The 13830-nt window shown below is 34.4% G+C and overlaps 2 protein-coding genes across 2 annotated transcripts; one reads left to right on the top strand and one right to left on the bottom strand.

Moving 5' to 3' along the window:
- Positions 1-242: 242 nt before the first annotated feature.
- LOC126977145 (tigger transposable element-derived protein 4-like) lies at positions 243-1109 on the bottom strand. The gene has a single exon (XM_050825847.1). The coding sequence runs from the start codon at positions 1107-1109 to the stop codon at positions 243-245; it is 867 nt and encodes a 288-aa protein (XP_050681804.1).
- A 4486-nt stretch (positions 1110-5595) lies between these two features.
- LOC126977144 (tigger transposable element-derived protein 4-like) lies at positions 5596-7080 on the top strand. The gene is made up of 3 exons (XM_050825846.1): positions 5596-6038; positions 6175-6418; positions 6460-7080. The coding sequence occupies exons 1-3, from the start codon at positions 5596-5598 to the stop codon at positions 7078-7080; spliced, it is 1308 nt and encodes a 435-aa protein (XP_050681803.1).
- The last annotated feature ends 6750 nt before the right edge of the window (positions 7081-13830 follow it).

The following is a 13830-nucleotide window of genomic DNA, read 5'->3' as shown; positions in this document are numbered from 1 at the left end:
GGATTATCTCATAAGTACATACATAACTTAACTTGTACATATGTACATACATATATAACTTACGAATACAAACATATGTATTAATTACGCGAAATTAAATAAAATATTTCATAGAAATCACAAATGCTTTATTTTGATAGTTCTTAAACATTACCGATTACAAACATAGGTACATAATGTACTGTAATACAAATAAATAAAATACATATGTCCACAATCACTACAGGCAAAGCTCTGTATTACTAACGTAGAAAGTCTGTTATTTGTGTTTGTTTTTGACAAACTTTTGTTCGGTAGTAAGAACTTCGTACGGCATTGTGAATTTGTGACATCATTGTTTTCATAAGATCATCATCAAAGTTAGTCTGAACATATACACTGAGTGTTTCTGCAGCTTTCAACGCCTCAGACACACTCAAAGTTGGATGAATCTCCTCTGGTTCGCCATCATCATCGTCGCTATCTTTGCTATTCGCGTCGTTGGCGATGATATTTTCCACAATGTTTTCATCAGACGGTTCATCACAAGTGGCGACAGCATCATCGACAAACACGTATTGTTCAAAGTCCTCATTTGTTATGGGTAAGTGATGCCTACCAATAGCCCTTGCCCAAACACTCAGCGGTACGTCGTCTTCTTCGTTAAAATCATCTGCGTTTGAAGGTATCGTACATTCTTCGTTAAAATCATCTGCGTTTGAAGATATGGTACATTCTACGTTGCTTCGGACAAAACCAGCGTGTTTGTAACAGTTAAAAATCGTGCCTTGCTTGAGATGGGTCCAGGCATCTTGAATCATTAGAATACCATCAAGAACAGTAATATTTGGGTACTCAAAACTAGTGCTTTGGCAGCCATCTAGAAGCTGGATTATTTTCAGGACAAGGTTTTTACGAAAATGTGTTTTCAAAGCTCGAATAATCCCTTGATCCATGGGTTGCAACACTGATGTCGTATTTGGAGGCAGAAAAACCAGAGTTATGCTTTTCAAGTCTGCTATGTGGCGATGTGCAGGACAGTTGTCAACTAACAGCAGGATTTTCTTGTTCTTTTTTGCAAGTTGACGATCCCAAGCGCGAACCCATTTAGTAAAAATGTCAGCAGTCATCCAGGCTCTTAGATTGCTTTCATAATCCACTGGCAAATGCCGTACATTTTTAAAACATCTGGGGCGTTGAGATTTTCCGATTACGAGAAGTTTTTTTAACTGTACCACTCATGTTAGCTGCCACCATCACAGTTATTCTCTCCTTTGATAATTTTCCTCCTTTACATTTTTCATTTATAAATTTCAACGTTTTGTAAGGGGTTAATTTATAAAACAGCCCGGTCTCATCTGCATTAAAAATTTCATCATCTGTAAATTGTGCACGTAAAGTAGGCCAAACTTTTTCTAGCCAATCGGTTACATCGCTTTGTTGAACTAACAAAGATTCGCCAGCAATCTTACCACTAACAATGTTGTGTCTTACTTTAAACGGTTTATCCAACTCATGGAACATGTGAAATTTTGCATGTCTAACTGTCTAGCAAAAAAGTTTCTCTTGTAGCAAGGGCCCATTAACAGGTATTCCCCGGTCGCGCTGAAGTTTGAACCACTGTAACAATGCCTTATCCACCTGATCATGAGTACACGTCCTTACACGTTTGCATTTCAAAACATTGGCATTAAATAGCGGCTCAATCTTATCTTTATTGTGGATATTGTAGAATGAGATACGCCAAACTCCTTTGCGAGGGTTGCCTTTGATTCACCGGCTTCCAATCGGTGTAATATTGCACTTTTTTCTTCAATTGTAAAACACTTTCGCTTCACTAAACTCATTTTGTCGAGCTTTATGAACTTGTCATAACACGTCACAAACACGAACTGTGAGCCAATAAGGAAGTGAAGTGCGTAGGTAAACAAAACATTGCGCGTGTGTCGTTTTAACCGGACGTATTATCATAAATATTGGTTGTTTAATAAGCAGTTGGTCGCTTAAACCGGAGTCGCACTAAACGGTTATATTTTCTTAGTACCTATCTACGAAACCAAACTTGAGTAAAGATTATCGTCGCTAAAACCGATTAGTTGTTATAAGCGAAGTCGTTATAAATGAATTCTACTGTAGTATTGTGTGTTTTTTTGTGTCTAATGTGGAGCGAGGTATTCAAAATACGTCACTTGAGTTTAAAAGTAGTGTAGCTCCGGAGGTTACCTACTTTTTATCAACTCTGTGAAAAATTAAGTACGTGCAATTAATGACGTTTATTTATTAACATACATTTAGGTACAATAAGAAACAGAAATAGAAGAGGCTTGCAATGTTTTTATTTGAACTATTATGAATATCAAGGTAACAGTTTTATTACTGCCTGCCGACACTGAATAAAAGTAGATTTAATAATTATTTATAGATAATAATATATTAATTTGCAACTTCTATTGAATGAAATTCAAGGGATATAGGTAAAAGACTAACTCTGTATCACATATAAAGGTCCCATACAAAGTTCTCCGCTGGAAGGCATGTTCACTTTTGTTAAGCCACGTAAAATCCGGATTTGAGAAAACAATTGCGAACGGAGTCGGAACCCAGCATGAATCCATGCCATTTTTAACTCCATTGACAAACTTTTTTTTAATTTGTCTCGCGCTCGGTTTGCTATTCATTCAGCCTGTTACTTGTTCATTAAATTTTCGTGATTAAACTTTTTGGTGACTGAAACTAACAAACAATTTCGACATTCCAATTTCAAATCCATTTTAATCCCTAGGGATTCTGTTTAATAAAAACCTAGCTTAGTCAGGACATCCTCAATATTAAACATTGAAGAGAAGAGATACCAACAAGATGGAGTTATAAAGGGAAAATGTTCTAAAATAGTTTACATTGAACATTCTTGTACTACTATACTACTTTTGGTGGCTGGAAGATCATACTACCAGAAACTATGCTTCATGTTTATTAAAGTTATTATATTTTTTATAATCTATATATATATAAAAATGATTTGCTGTTCGTTAGACTCGCTAAAACTCGAGAACGGCTGGAACGATTTGGCTAATTTTGGTTTTCAATTATTTGTGGATGTCCAGAAATGAATGAATAAATATGAAAATGCTCGGAATTAATTAAAAACAACAATTTTGTTTTTACTTTGATGTCGTTCAGAAATCAAATTGATAGAATAGTTTCAAATGAGTAACTAATTGGAGTTTTTACATTTCTTTCTAACTTTCTCAGGAAGATAAAAATAAACTTAAACTTAATTTATACTATAGTTGCTAGATTAAGTGCAGTTGTTAACTATCTATCAGATTATTTGAAATAAATTGATAAATCTTAAGTTTTGTCACAAATTAAATTTCGCAACCATAATATTTGACATTTGGGCTAGACTCATTTGGGCGCGACCCATTAAAAAAGGCAAGATTTCGTTCAAACAATTATTTTTATTTCCAATATTTGAAACAATTTCATTATAGCAACGACAAATTCATAAAAACATTATTTTATTAATTATATACAGAACAATGTCTGTCGGGTCAGCCAGTTGCTAATAAAATTCTCGCATAACACCTTTAATTTACGGTATGTGTGTATTGATACATTTACTGTACTCAATAACAATGTGTTGTAACTAATTAATTTACATTTACTTTTTATAACTTGACTGATGTAAGGCATTAAGTATTTGTCGTTTGAGTATTTTTGTTGCATCACTTTACATATTTTTTAATTGAAATTCTTTATAAAATGACGAAGCTGTAAATACTGTTACTTCTTTGATTAATGCGAGTGTTAAACATTTAAATTAAAGGATTAAAGCGCATGTAATTGTAACTTTATTATTACAGTAAGTTTTTGCGGAAAAGTCACATTTTTCTTATTATTTCATTTACCATTTACCCGACATGTCGTTACATCAGTAACTTCGTTTCTTACCCCTTCTTCATATTTTCTGAAGTTGCGGTAAATGTAAAAAAAGAGAAAACTTCTGACATTCATAATCCGACAAACATGATTAAAGTGAATTTGATTAGAAAGAAAGAAAAAACATTTATTTTAATACACACAAATAACAAAAAGAAGTAACTTAAAAATATACAAATATAAAAAAGTGTGGTGTCTAAACTCAGCATGTGTAACAACACCACGCCTGAATGACAGTATAACTATAATAATTAAACTTACATCAATTAACTACTTAAGTAAACTTAAAAACAATTAACTACTAAACTAAACTCAAAAACATGAACAAACATAGAAAGAGTAAGTATAATTAAAATTCCTAATAATGACAAATAATAAGATAAAACAAAACAAAAACCTCCTAGTCTCTTTGAACACAACTAATGCTGGAATACTGATTTTGACATTCATATAATAGATATTTTTTCATTTTTAATTTGAGGGAATGATTAGAAAGTGATATTGATATATGTGGTAATTATTGAAATTTATTAATAATATAAATGTACTAATTAATATCACTGAATCAACCATATCTCATCCCAAATACAAACAGATATAATAAACTAATTAACACGATATTAACGGTTGGACACCGTGATTAAAAACAGAAATATAATATTTCGTTTCATAAAGCACAACTCAAATTGTGGTTGTGTTAAAATAAGCCTGTTTTAATGTTAAATTTGATTATTACTAAATGACTTGTAACAAAATACTGGCCAGTATTCGATAAGAGTGATACACTAAGAAAAATAATAAAATAACAGTATATTCGTGTAGTAAACCTAATTCGGATTAAAGTTTCAGATAAATCTCGTTCCACACAACAATAACCTCGAAAATCCGTCAAGTCTCATAAATACGCGAATTGAATTGAGGTTATAACTACACCTGTGATAAATTGACGGAGAAATATGTCTATTCTGCAGATTACAATATGATCAATCTCTTAATCTAAGTGATTGAATTTGGAATCGATGGCAAAAAGAAATTAATTGCACGGACAAATCAAATTAAATCTATACCTAATAAATATGTATGTTTAGTATGTATTTTCTCATATTCATCATCATCATCAGATAAAAGACGTCCACTGCTGGACAATGGCTTCCCCCAAAGATCTCCACGACGATCGGTCCTGCGCTGACCTCATCCAACGTATTCCGGCGATCTAGACCAGACCTATATATCAGCTTGGTTGGTGTCTCAATGAAAAACTTAATAAATTAATTGTCTTAATTAATTGTCTCAAGAAATTAATATTATGACTGTTCATTGTCAGTACATTAATTATGTTAATTTAATATACAGTAGAATCCGTTTATTATGACTCCGCCTATATTGACCAACCGGTTATTATGACGTAACTATACTACGAAGTTTGGTTTTCATATGAAATTCTTTATAAATAGTCGGATATAATGACTTCCCTTACAGTGACATGTCGCTTATTATGACCCATTTTTAATAAATTATGTCCGGTTATAATGACCGACATGATTCTGTACACCTTCGGTAATGTTCGTTGATTCCCGACGACGTTCGGCACGTGGCTCGTTTTTGTTTTGAATCTCAGTGGGTAATTGACGCTTGAAGGTCACACGTTGTTTTTCGTTTGTTACTGTGAAAAAAATGTCATCTCAACGACGGAAAGCATTTACAATTGAGGAGAAAGGTGCAATAATATGCAGATTAGAAAATGGAGAATCTAACTCATGTCTCGCAAAGGAATTTGGCGTGGGTCATTCGACAATTTCAATGATTTTTAAAAACAAGAACCGCATTAAGCAGTCGTTCAATTCAAATGTTTTGAAACCGAAGAGACTTCGAAAATCACGACAAGAAAATGTTGATCAAGCATTAATTCAGTGGTTTAAAAACATGAGAAACAAAGGAATTCCTGTCAGCGGCCCTGTGCTACAGGAAAAGGCAAATGGTTTTGCCGCGCGTTTTGGTAATCTCGACTCCAATTTTTCTGCAAGCTGGATCAGCCGTTTTAAAGTTCAACATAACATTGTGGCAGGAAAAATTGTCGGTGAATCATCGTCTGTTGATCAAAATTCAACAAAAAACTGGTTAATATCTGTGTGGCCAAATTTACGAAGACAATTTTCTGATGATGAGATATTTAATGCTGATGAAACTGGACTTTTTTACAAATTAATGCCGGATAAAACTTTAAAATTTAAACAATTGTAGTGAAAATTGTAGTGGACGTAAGTTGTCGAAAGATAGAATAACTGTCATGGTAGCAGCTAATATGAGTAGCACAGAGAAAAAGAAATTGCTCATTATTGGAAAGTCACAAAAACCAAGATATTTTAAAAGTGTCAAATCATTACCTGTCGATTATGCTAACAATCGTAAAGCTTGGATGACGTCAGAACTTTTTGAAAAGTGGCTTCGTGATTGGGATCGTGATTTGGTGAAGAAGAAGAAAAAGATTCTATTGCTGGTTGATAATTGCCCGGCCCATCCAAATGTTACTGATTTTAGTCTATAACACTTGCTTTCCTTCCGCCGAATACAACATCAGTACTACAGCCAATGGATCAGGGAATAATACGATCACTCAAAACGAATTTCAGGAAGAACCTTGTGCTCAAAATGATTAATTGTCTTGATGCCTGGAATAAAATGTCACAAAGTACCATTCATAACTGTTTCAAACATGCAGGATTCATTGAAAACCACGACGGTTTACCTATTCAAATATCAGACCATGAATTCGGTGAAGGAGATGACATTCCTTTATCTTTGTGGTCACGAAACCTACATTCAGATTCTTTAGCAGCACCGGAAATGTGGGAAGATTATGTTGACATCGATAGTGCTCTCCTCACATCCGAAGAACCCACCGATGAAAATATCGTACAGAACATTTGTGCTAAGGAACAACTCGAAAGTGATGGGGAAGAAGAAGTCGAGGAAGAACCATTACCTACCGCAGAAGAGGCATTAAAAGCTGCAGAATTATTATCACGATTTGTTCACAGCAATATTGAAAATGATAATTTGGCCATAGCTATGTCTTCTATACACAATAGCATTAGAGATTGTTTATACAATAAAATGAAAAAACAAAAGCAGACAAAAATTACAGATTACTTACAATAAAAATACACTTGTATGTGTTATAATGTGCTTTTGTGATTACGTGCAATTTTGATTTTGATTTAATATGTATGTATACATATGTAATTACTATGTTAATGTATTAAACTACTTAAGTACATTCATATTTACATAAAAAAGGTTTTTCATTTCACAAAACGCTTTGTATGACGTCCGCTTATTATGACTTGTTTGTCAATTTCTTTCGATGTCATTATAAACGGACTTTACTGTACGTTCACAAAAATTGTCACCTTTCTGCATCATTTCACCTTAATAGAGATTTTCAATATTATAACATTATAATTAAGGGATTGCTTGTAACTAATTTATTTTTATTCCTTTAACGTCTGTACCTCTTGTAAAGAGCTACGAACACTGCGCTTTCCGGTACTAGGCCTTGAGGACTTTTCTGCCTCACCGACCATATGTCCATAGCACTATGTGCCTTGTCCGCTGCCACTTCAGTTTTGCAATCATTTGGGCTCGAATAATAATATATTTTTACAATATTATCTTTAACAATATTAGCACTAACAAAGATATAAAATTTAACCACGACCAGAATTATAATAATGTTGAGGTTTTCCCTCAGGGTGACGAGCGCAAAGCTATGTCATCAAAGTGGTCTGTAATGCGCCATGACTCAAATTATCGTCTCAAATAATATTTAGAAAAATATGATTTGATGACCCGTAAAGTCTTGCTTTACGTTTACAATATCTTCTTTAATGCTTTCGAGATAATCTTAATTTGATCATTAAAATCAATACAAGTCAAGTAAACCAGCCTCATAAAGTTTCAATATCGTTAACTATCTTATCAGCAGAACAGTTTGGCCCCGTCTAATTACTAAACTTACTTAACAGCCTGCAATTAGGAGCTTGATGATAAACATCTTAAACTCAAATTAGCCACCCGACATAATCAATTTCAATTAACAGGAATGTGACAATTTAGCTTCTTTACCTAAAAGATTACTAATTACTGATATTAATGAGGCCTATTTTCGCATTCAAGAAGGACGAACAAGACTTATGCTGTATCAAGAAAGTTAGAAATAATATGAGAATCGATTCAATGAAAATCTGTTATACAAGTATGTTCCAGATAGAAGTCGAGACTATGTGAAAGGAAAATATTACAAGTAGCAATAATAAAAATAATAAGTAGATGAATCTGGAAAAACAATTACTGAATAAAAAATCATGTGTGTGATTAGCACATGGTATAAGTGTAACCTTCAAAAATTTTGGATTCAAGATAAATTGACGAAAGTAAAATTTCGGTAAGAGGATAATTGTTGGTTTTAATAATGATCATAGTGATACAAAGTTTGATAATTATTTTATTTTAAATTTTATTCAAATATATTACATACATTTATTGTGACTCAGAGCTTACATTTTCGATAAATGATACAAGAGACTTATGGTAACTAAACTATGAAGTAAATACTTTGGTCTTAATATGTTCAATATATCTTTGGAATACTGCGTCAATAACTGTTTTTGATCTTGTTGTTGATACAATGCGACTGCTGCAAATTTAAAAAAAAATGGCGTCCACACAAACACAATCAACGGTATCGCTGTATCTGATGCAAAATTTACCTTAACCCCCTTATTCATAATAGTCTGTAGTCTAACTTAAAGCATTGCTAATTCTCACTCTGTCTTCTTCTATTGACCTAAGTCAGAATGAGAAAAAACACTCCTTAGCGACTGTTTTAAGTTAGCGGACCATTTTAAATAAGGGGGTAAATCTCTAAGCTGCATTTTAAGTCCTGGTACATGTTGCTCGGATGACACATGATTTCAACACCTATGAAAGACATTACTATCACCGCTACCATACTTATGTTCTCCTGGTGTCTATGTAGTAATGCGTCGTGCGCATGAAGTCAGTATATTTTAAGGTATGCCCGCATCATACATAAGACACTCTTTTCTTCTACTAAAATCGCCTGGTACCAAAACCCTCTATAATGCTTCCTATCTCATTTTCTCCTTCGTTAAATTTAATGAATTTATGTGTCCTGTCTCTCTTTACTGTCTCGCTTCTTCGTTTCACTGACTTTCAAATCACAACGATGATAAAGAAGTTTTCACTTCAACAATAGTGTTCCAAATTGGTCAAATTTAGTAAGAAACATAAAATACAACGGATTAAAATCATTCCCGTCCAAAATGTTGTTTTAGAAACTACCTATGTAGAATAAACTTGACTTTCTTTAAGGATACGAATAATGTCTACCACGAGATACAAAGTTCCAGATTTCTATGTTAATCAACTTAATTCTCGCTTGATAGAGGGCTTAGAAAATTAGGTTATATTTAAATTACTAATTACTCTTCAAAGTGCCTGATTGGTTTTCAAATGAACTGCGTAATTAGTTAAAAGCAAATTGATTTGTAGGAGTACTTAAAATGATAAATATTGAATATTTCGTTTCGACTGAATCTTAGCGCACAGCAATAATATGAATGATTGAAGAAAACTTACGTATGCTAAGAAAGGACTTCTGGAAGTTTTGTTATTAAAAAGGAAAATGGCAATTTAAATAATTATTCATAATATCCCAAATTGTAGCGAATATAAAGAAAAGCCTTCCATGTTTAGCAGTAACCTTTAAAATATTTAGTTGAACAGTGCTTCTGTAATCTAACTCAATTTTTTTAACCATATTAAAAAAATAGGTTTATTATTTTTATTTTATTTTGAAAATAAGGCTCGAGACAAGCAGGACGTTCAGCTGATGGTAGCTGATACGCCCTACCCATTACAATGCAGTGCCGCTCAGGGTTATTGATAAATCCAAAAATGCGAACTGCACTCGTCACCTTGAGACATAAGTTGTCAAGTCATTGTTAATCTTACTATTATCTTTATAAGGCAATTTTTTAAAAGTTGTGTTATCTATTCATTTTAAGAGTTATGAATTGTTGAAAATTTGCAAAAATTTTGAATTTCAATATCTTAAAAACTACCAATCTGTTTTCAGTTTTCTAAATTGCAGACGTCTTATCTTCCTTTGGCGCGTGTCTGGTGTCGTCAGAAGCTGTCTAGCACACGTGGATCCCCGACCTCGTGGCCACGTGGAAGTTATTTTTCTTTGATTATTTCCTCGATTTCTAGCGGTAAAAATCCAAACTGATGTCAGGAATGTAGAAATCGATGAAACGCTTCCGAATACACCAAGAAAAGTATATGTCACCGATCTTGTTTCGGCAACGTTATTTTTTAAAGATGATTTTTTTTTTTAATTTCGGTTTTTCACTTCGAAATGATAAGCGATTTTCAAAAACTTTACACCGAATAGAGCTCACATTCCTGCGTCTTTTCATACATAACACGTCTATGTTCACGAAAATTTTTCCACGCTGGATTTTAAGTAATTTATTTCAAACACTTAGAAACGCGGAGCAACTATGGTTGCGTGTTCTCGCTTCAGAGGGTAGGGGGAAGAGAGGTTAGTTTTTTTTTTAAACTAGTGGCCTACCATCCCTGGCAACTTACGTTCCAGGGCCGAGGAGCTACTAAGTCTACTTCCTCCTTACCATTGAGCTGTAGGGGTTATAGGTGTGGTAGTAATATTTTTCAGTGATTGACTAGCTACGGCGCCCTTCAGACCGAAACACAGTAATGCTTACACACTATTGCTTCACGGCACAAATAGGCGCCATTGTGGTACCCATAATCTAGCCGGCATCCAGTGCATGTTTCTATATTATGGTTAATCCAGCCAACTGAGCTAGAGGTCCCGGGTTCAAATCCCGTCAAGGGACAAACATGTACGTGATGAATATGATTTTTTCCGTCATGGATGTTTATATTAAGTGTTTAGAAGTTTATTTTAAATATTATTCGTAAAAGTAATTTCTTTTTTTTTGTTTGTCTCACATAATATTGCGACACATATTATTCACCTACACACATAGTACCAAAACTTTGTATTAATGTAACTAGAAATAGAAATTTTTAAATTTGAATTTATTGCAGGGTACCGTCGCCAAACGTCCCCGTCGGTATCTTTATTTCTAGATGACGTGCTCTAGCTTTGATCACAGAAGTCACAGTCTTTTACCTATTCTGTGGTTTTAATTCATCAAATCTTGAGTTTGTTAAGTCAGTTAGCAATTGCAAGTTTGGCGGTGACACGTAACTCCTGTCTTAAGATATTTAAAAATAGAAAAATCTGTGGAGATTTTTTAATTCAGATACTATGGATACTCTTTAAAATGTGGATATATTTAACATATTGTAATGAAATGTTCGATTGTTGTTATTAGGTACTAAGATTTAAATCAATTGATTTTTTTTAAGTTATGCGTTGTGGTTCTGATTTAGTAGATGATATCAACAAATTTTACATATTCTTAATATCGTCCCCAAAAATTAGAATAATATCAGCCCCGACACGATATTTAGGTCTGTCGTTCTAGGAATCTACGGTAGATGATTTTCCCCTACCTTTGGAACCTACCCGGCCTAAACAAAAGCATTTCCAAGGTTTAGCAACCCCTCGGTCTCGTTTATAGTTCCAGCTGATATATTTTAAACAAGGAAAGTCCGATCCATGGTTATTACGACTTCACCGCATTAACAAGACATAATATAAAAAAAGAAAAATGTGAAAGATAAGCCAAAAAAAGGTGACGAAAATATTAATTGTCCCAATAAAAATTTCGTTGGCTATCTCTTACCGAAGACTCAATTGTCATTTAATAAACCTCTGGGAACATAGATCAGATTATGACATTACATATTACTCATACTGTCAATATGGGCAAAATACTCAGAGATCACAAATATCATACGATACAGGTATCACCTGAGATATTTACGGTGTCTTGATAATTATATAAAATAGCTCCCTTCCAGAGCTTTTTCGTTATATTTTCTTATGCAAAACGGGACAAACGAGGGTACGGCTAACCTGGTTTTAAGTGATCACCGCCGCCCACATTCTCTTGCAACACCAGAAGAATAACACATGTAGTAAGTCTAAGAAAGTTCCTTGTAAACCGCACTGTGGAGGACCGCCGCACATCCAGGTGGTGAGGATGATATCCTTAATTGTGGCGTATCGTGCGAAGGTGGAATTCGGCGGCAGGAATCTGATTAAACAGCTCTCCGGAACACTCCCCGTGATAAATGCGGGAGAAGACACACAATGAAGCGAAGCGTCTCTATACGCCGAGTGATCCAGCTGTTCACAGAGCACTAGGTCGCGCATAATTCAAGCTGCTCTGCGTTGCTCGCGGTCAAATGGATCGAGCTGATGGTGGGGTGCGCCAGATCAGCGATGACAGCAATACTACATAATGTGGCCGGATGTGCGCTTTATAGAGAGCTAGAAAAGCGGGCTTGAAGTGTTACCGTGCTCTGTGTGACTCCCAGCTATTTTTTAAGCCAATTTCGCTTTACCCTCCAGTTGGCCGCGGCATTGGCTATCACTCGAGATTTCGAGACCCAGTATTCCGATACTAAGCGAGGCTTTAAGGGAAGTGTTGTCAAAGAGTGGTGATACGACAAATAGTTTTTTTTGTGATAAACACGCAAACTTGTCGTATTAAATGGTATGATTTTAATCGTGCCCAGTACTACATTCATATGCCTCCAAGACGTGTAAGGGCTCTTTCAATGCCCAAAAAACAATTATGTGGGTATTTCGTGCACACTCTTTCGGGTAAAGTCGATTCAAGTCGTGTTTCAAGGAGCAATTTTTTTTGCAATTTTTTTTTGTTGTATTTATATAGTGATCTTAAGAAGATCCCGTTTTTTATAAACATACTTTCATTTCCTGTTTTATGATTTAAATTACCTTTTTTATTATTAAATGCAAATCTTCTTATTGAATTTCTCCGCATAAAAACCATCATGGTTTTGTCACCAATTGTACATTTAAATGTTAATTGGTCGTTAATTAGTGAACACTTATTGCTTTTCGAAAGTTATATATTCAATCCTGTTTTAAAAAGTTCTTAATCTCAGAGTGACGCGACAAGGGCAATCGATTTTAAAGATTTGCTTTAGAGCCTTCAAAATAGACTGAAACGGAATAGCGTTTGGAAGTAATCTAAGTAAGTGTCGAATAAGGTTTTTTCAAACTGTGATTATCACAGTTAGTTAGTAGATTAAATGAAAAGTTTGTTTTGTAGTTTTGGTACTTTATAGTTAATAAATTATTTAGCTATAAAGACCAATACTAAGGCTGATATCTATAGAGCGTTTTTTTTATGAAAATAAGGGACGAGACGAGCAGGACGTTCAGCTGATGGTAATTGATACGCCCTTCCCATTACAATGCAGTGCCGCTCAGGATTCTTGAAATACCCAAGAATTCAAAGCGACACTACAACTGCGCTCGTCACCTTGAGACATAACATGCCAAAACTCATTTGCCCAGTAATTTCACTAGCTACGGCGCCCTTCAGACCGAGACACAGTAATGCTTACTGCTTCTCGGCAGAAATAGGCGCCGTTGTGGTACCCATAATGTAGCCGGCATCCTACTGGTAATACATTTTATGGAACAATAGAGAACTGTACTGTCCAAGACCTTTGAAAGCAATTGCAATGAAGATCATGATTCGATAATTATTAGGAATTTAGAGTGAAATGGAATGAAATTAAGAGAGATGCTCAAGACCGTTCGCGATGGAGATGCACTGTGGATGCCCTCTGCCCCAGCTAAGGGATGCAGGAACTTAAATGAATGAATGATGAATGACAGCAATGTGATAAGTA

The sequence above is a fragment of the Leptidea sinapis genome, chromosome 43 (genome assembly GCF_905404315.1).
Source record: "Leptidea sinapis chromosome 43, ilLepSina1.1, whole genome shotgun sequence".
Lineage (NCBI taxonomy): Eukaryota > Metazoa > Arthropoda > Insecta > Lepidoptera > Pieridae > Leptidea > Leptidea sinapis.
The sequence above is the reverse complement of the archived record's forward strand: the minus strand, read 5'-3'. Positions and strand labels throughout refer to the sequence as shown.

What these genes read in the sequence shown, in the direction of transcription:
- LOC126977144 (XM_050825846.1), top strand. Translation starts at nt 5,596, where the DNA reads ATGTCATCTCAACGACGGAAAGCATTTACAATTGAGGAGAAAGGTGCA. An exon ending in CAAAATTCAACAAAAAACTG is followed by an intron (nt 6,039 to 6,174) that starts GTTAATATCTGT and finishes TGAAAATTGTAG; the next exon opens with TGGACGTAAGTTGTCGAAAG. An exon ending in AGAAAAAGATTCTATTGCTG is followed by an intron (nt 6,419 to 6,459) that starts GTTGATAATTGC and finishes TACTGATTTTAG; the next exon opens with TCTATAACACTTGCTTTCCT.
- LOC126977145 (XM_050825847.1), bottom strand. Translation starts at nt 1,109, where the DNA reads ATGACTGCTGACATTTTTACTAAATGGGTTCGCGCTTGGGATCGTCAA.